We start from the raw sequence: 4772 nt of genomic DNA, 5'->3' as shown, positions 1-4772 counted from the left end.
ACAATTTATCTACTAAATTTAAATTATCAATTAACTGAATTTCAGACCATTTGAAATTTTAATACGTAACAGTGTTCTTTGTTATATTACTATGTTGCACTTTTAGCGTCTTTCAATACCAGCTTCCTGGGCTTGTATTTACTTGTATAAACTTGCAGCTTAAAAGGGCACATACTGTGTCATACCCTATATCAGTCCTGTTCTCTGTTACGATCTCTCTCATCATTGAAAATGCCCTTTCACTCGATGTGGTACAACAAGTAGACGGTATAACACAACAAAGTATAACAATGTCACACAAAATGAGTAAATATTTACTTTATCCTGGTTGGCACTCTGTGAAGTTGAATTTTGCGACTCAGTTCATTTTGTTAAATTATTTAAAAAGTTGATATCGAGAGATCCTGGTCGCGTGTCGGGAGATAGGGAAACAGGACACCATATCGGGAAACTCTCGCCGAAATCGGAAAAGTTGACAGGCCTTCAATACTCAGTAAATTATGACTAATTACGTATTAATTGTTTGATAACTGAATATAGGGCTATAGTTAAAACGGAGTTTAAAGAATCATTTGAGCGTAAGTCACGAAAAATAAACGGTTAAATATGCAAATTAAGAAACTATAAATAAAATGCGTTTACACATGTACAATTAAAACTAAAAACATGTATATCTAAAGATTTTCAGTTTAATGTTAAATCCATAATAAAGTATAAAACAGGTACAAAGAATGAATAATCGTAAAGCTTTAGGTGTGAAAATATAAAACTGGGACAAAAAATGAACAGTCGTAAAGCTTTATGTGTGCGAATACAAAACAGGTACAAAGAATGAACAATCGTAAAGCTTTATGTGTGAAAGTATAAAACAGGTACAAAAATGAACAAGCGTAAAACTTTACGTGTGCAAATATAAAACAGGTACAAAGAATGAACAATCTTAAAGCTTTACGTGTGAAAGTATAAAACAGGTACAAAAAATGGACAAGCGTAAAGTTTTATACGTGCAAGTGCAAAGAATAAACAATCGTAAAGCTTTAGGTGTGTAAATATAAAACGGGTACAAAAAATTAACAATCGTAAAGCTTTAGGTGTGCAAATATAAAACAGGTACAAAGAATAAATAATTTTAAAGCTTTAGTCATATACACCTGGCACTAAACTAGTACTGAGAAGTATACAGTCTTGATATATAACTACTAGTGTGTAATTAGAACTAACCAATACATACTATTGTCATATACACCTGGCACTAAACTGGTACTGAGAAGTATACAGTCTTGATATATAACTACTAGTGTGTAATTAGAACTAACCAATACATACTATTGTCATATACACCTGGCACTAAACTGATACTGAGAAGTATACAGTCTTGATATATAACTACTAGTGTGTAATTAGAACTAAGCTAAGCTAATGCTTAGACATGGATAATGTTTTATAATGCCTATTTGGGAGACGTCAGTACAAGATATTTACTGAGCCCTTATTACTGGACTAATGTAATGCTGATACCGGTGATTACTATGTGTAACTTTTAAACAATATTTTCCATTTTAGCTGATTTAAAGGATTTATACTTTAATCCATTCGTTGCCTTCGTATCTCACAATTAAAAAAAAAAAGTGCTATGTAATAACTAGAAAGCTACATTTAGACGAAGTAATTTTCATGACCTACCTGTAATTCATTGGCTGAAGAGAACGAACTAGAACACAAAAGACAGCGGAAAGCCGGACTTGAGGTTGGCTCACGGGTTTCCTTGTGGCTCTGCATGTGTGATGTAAGTGCTGCTCTAGTGCTGTAGCCACGGTTACATTCAGTACACTTGAAGGGTTTAGCATGATCGTGGGTCCTCATGTGGATCTTCAGGTGGTCACTCCGGGAGAAAGCGGACTTGCAGTGCTTACAGCGGTACCGCTTGTCGCCCGTGTGCAACCTGACGTGCCGATCGCGGCTCCGCTTGTGCTTAAAGTGACGCTGACAAAAATCACATTTAAACGGCATTCGGTCGCTGTTTGTCTGTAGAGGAAAGACAGTTCAGGCTTGCATAAACGTTGCTGGTACATATTTCAGCCCTGTTATCATTTTCATTTTTATGTATTTAAAAAAATCTGGCAAGGTAGTTATAACTTATGATTTATTGAATGTATATATATAAATATACATACAGTTAGTTTAGTTGAGGTATGTTGATTACACATTTTGAATTATTCTTTATAATTCTGCCGCCACATGAAACATCGTGTGACATTAAATCTGTTTATTATTATTATGGGGGATAAGATATTAAAATTATGTTGTAAACAGGAAGACATTAATAATGTAATTTCTATCAATTAAGTATATAGCAGTAGAAAGAGGTTTTAATCTTGATATTGTTGAGAGCTGTTAAAAACTAAACGAGAGGGAATCCTCAATAGCCACGGCACTTGAAATTCTTTTAGGCAGCATTGGAGTGAATTAATCTACGAGCCTTTATTTTTTTCCTTTTATAGCTATTAGTTATATTTTTGTGCTCCACCAATACCAAACAGGGGGCGCGTATACCCGATTTGATTTTATTACTCATCAGGACCTGTACCAGCCTACCTTCAAATTGAAATTATTTTAAGCAGGATTGGAGTAAATCATTCTATGAGACCTTGGGCGTGATCAAATACACCAATCGAAAGGGTTTGACCACCCGAATCCAAAACTGTAATTATATCTCAAATCGGTGAAGAGATGACGGAACTATGAGTTAAAAGTTTGTACTTGAAAAAACAACAACAAAAAAAACATTCTATGAGCCACTATACCGCGGCTAAAAGTGGGGATAAAAATATTAAGTTAAAACCACTTGCCGAAAAAAGTAAGAAAGAAGGTCTTGTACTGTCGTTTATATCTCGTTTATCTTGTCAAGTAAAACTCACTTTTCTGTTAAAGTTAGCGGTGGATACTGTTGACTAGCTGGACTTACCTCTAGTTTATCAGTTCAAAATAAGGGACGGCTAGGGAAGATCATTCTTGTGTAGCTTTGCATCAGTATCTGAAACGAACAAAGGAACATACCTGTTTCTGTCGCTTTAGAAAAATTAGTCGTGGAAAAACTTTGTTGCAAAATTGACAACCGTATGGTATGTCCTCTGTCGTATTAATAGTATAGTTAAGATATCCGTCTGGTTCTGAGGGTGCGGGACAACTCGAAGTTGCCAAGGAGACGAGCTGGTTGTCGGGAATACTGCAAGATTCCCAGGAAGTTGGAGTTCCAATATCGTTGTTTATTCCTGAAGAGAATCAATATCTTTGTCTTTTAGTTATCCATTATTTTTCGTAGTATCTATAATATTTCAAAATACTTGTTCTAAGCAATTATTGTTTGTTCTGTTTAATCGGTGAGAGAAGTAAAATATTTCGAAATCCACTGATGTGATATGAAAGTTCGAGAAACATAACTGAGAATTTTATCAACAAACTTTGAGATTCAACTTTTAACGTATATTTCTTGAATCACGGTGTATCTTGAAAGCCTCAAAATGATGTAACAAGATTCATAGCGTTACTATAATAACTCGGTGCCACATTTTTACTCTTTATAGTAGTGCAAACGAGGGCAAGTAGAGTTATTGTTGTAACAGGTTCACACATCTATTTCTCACATTCAGCAGGAACTAGGATTACTCATTGATTTTCACATTCAACAAGAAGCAAACTTACACATTGATTTTCACATTCAACAAGAAGCAGACTTACACATTGATTTCCCACATTCAGTTGGAAGAAGGCTTACACACTTGTTTCTTACATTTAGCTAGAAGCAAGCTCACACACCGATTTCTTAAATTAAGCTGCAAGAAGGTTTATGCATATAACATTTATCACATTCAGCTGGAGGGAGACGCTAACTTCTCACATCCAGCTGGATGTAGGTTTGAACACTATTTTAGTTTTCTTCTGTAGGTTAGATCCTATTCACCCTCTCCTTCACCAAACATAGCCAAAAAAACAACAACAACAACAAACAAACTTGTAGCTGACTTATATAAGTCAGATTATTACTAACTCCTGTGGTACATGAAACAATATTACTACTCCCTGTGGTACATGAAACAATATTACTACCCCTATGGTACATAAAACAATATTACTATTCCATATGGTACATAAAACATACTAGCTGGTTTTTTTTCCATTTACTTTAGACAGGTGTACACTTCATGTTTGCAAGAAAAAATAGTTCATTCGGTCGTAGAATTAACACATCAGTTTTGGAATATAGCTAACTCACAAGGGTTCTAGTTATTTGGGGTCATAAGTCGTTTCTTTTGGTGTTCCTGAACTCTGTTAAGGAAGGAATCGTTATGAGGATCTGTGGTTTTATATCCTACGAGTTCAGTAATGTGGTGATGTAACAACACCTGGAACCTCTTTTCTCCCTGCGTTGGGAACCAGTGCAGTCAGGGAAATATGGTTTTATAGGATTCTTTACAATATCTCTCACTCTAATTAAGAAGTCCTACAGGCATTCAACTAACTTAGAGCTGTCAACAGATTCGTGAAAGTAATGTTGTCAATTGTCTTGTAAACTCGTCGTATATGGCTTATTGCGTTATTGTAAATATTGTTTCTCTCTGTTTACAGTATGCTCCTTCTGATTTAGGCCCGGCATGGCCAGGTGGCTAGAGCGCTCGACTCGCAATCTGAGGGTCGTGGGTTCGAATCCCCGTCACACCAAACATGCTCGCCCTTTCAGACGTGGGGGCGTTATAATGTGACGGTCAATCCCA

The 4772-nt window shown here is 35.6% G+C and overlaps 1 protein-coding gene across 1 annotated transcript in view; it reads right to left on the bottom strand.

Moving 5' to 3' along the window:
* Window positions 1-4772, bottom strand: part of LOC106469662 (zinc finger protein 423-like) — a 20449-nt gene that overhangs the window by 9949 nt on the left and 5728 nt on the right. The window contains exons 2-3 of the mRNA XM_022399039.1: window positions 3058-3272; window positions 1684-2025 (exon numbers count right to left, since the gene is read on the bottom strand). Coding sequence (XP_022254747.1) covers window positions 1684-2010 — 327 coding nt within the window. The 5' untranslated portion in view covers window positions 2011-2025; window positions 3058-3272. The remainder of the gene's footprint in view (window positions 1-1683; window positions 2026-3057; window positions 3273-4772) is intronic.

This window comes from Limulus polyphemus, unplaced genomic scaffold (assembly GCF_000517525.1).
Source record: "Limulus polyphemus unplaced genomic scaffold, Limulus_polyphemus-2.1.2 Scaffold98, whole genome shotgun sequence".
NCBI lineage: Eukaryota > Metazoa > Arthropoda > Merostomata > Xiphosura > Limulidae > Limulus > Limulus polyphemus.
The sequence above is the reverse complement of the archived record's forward strand: the minus strand, read 5'-3'. Positions and strand labels throughout refer to the sequence as shown.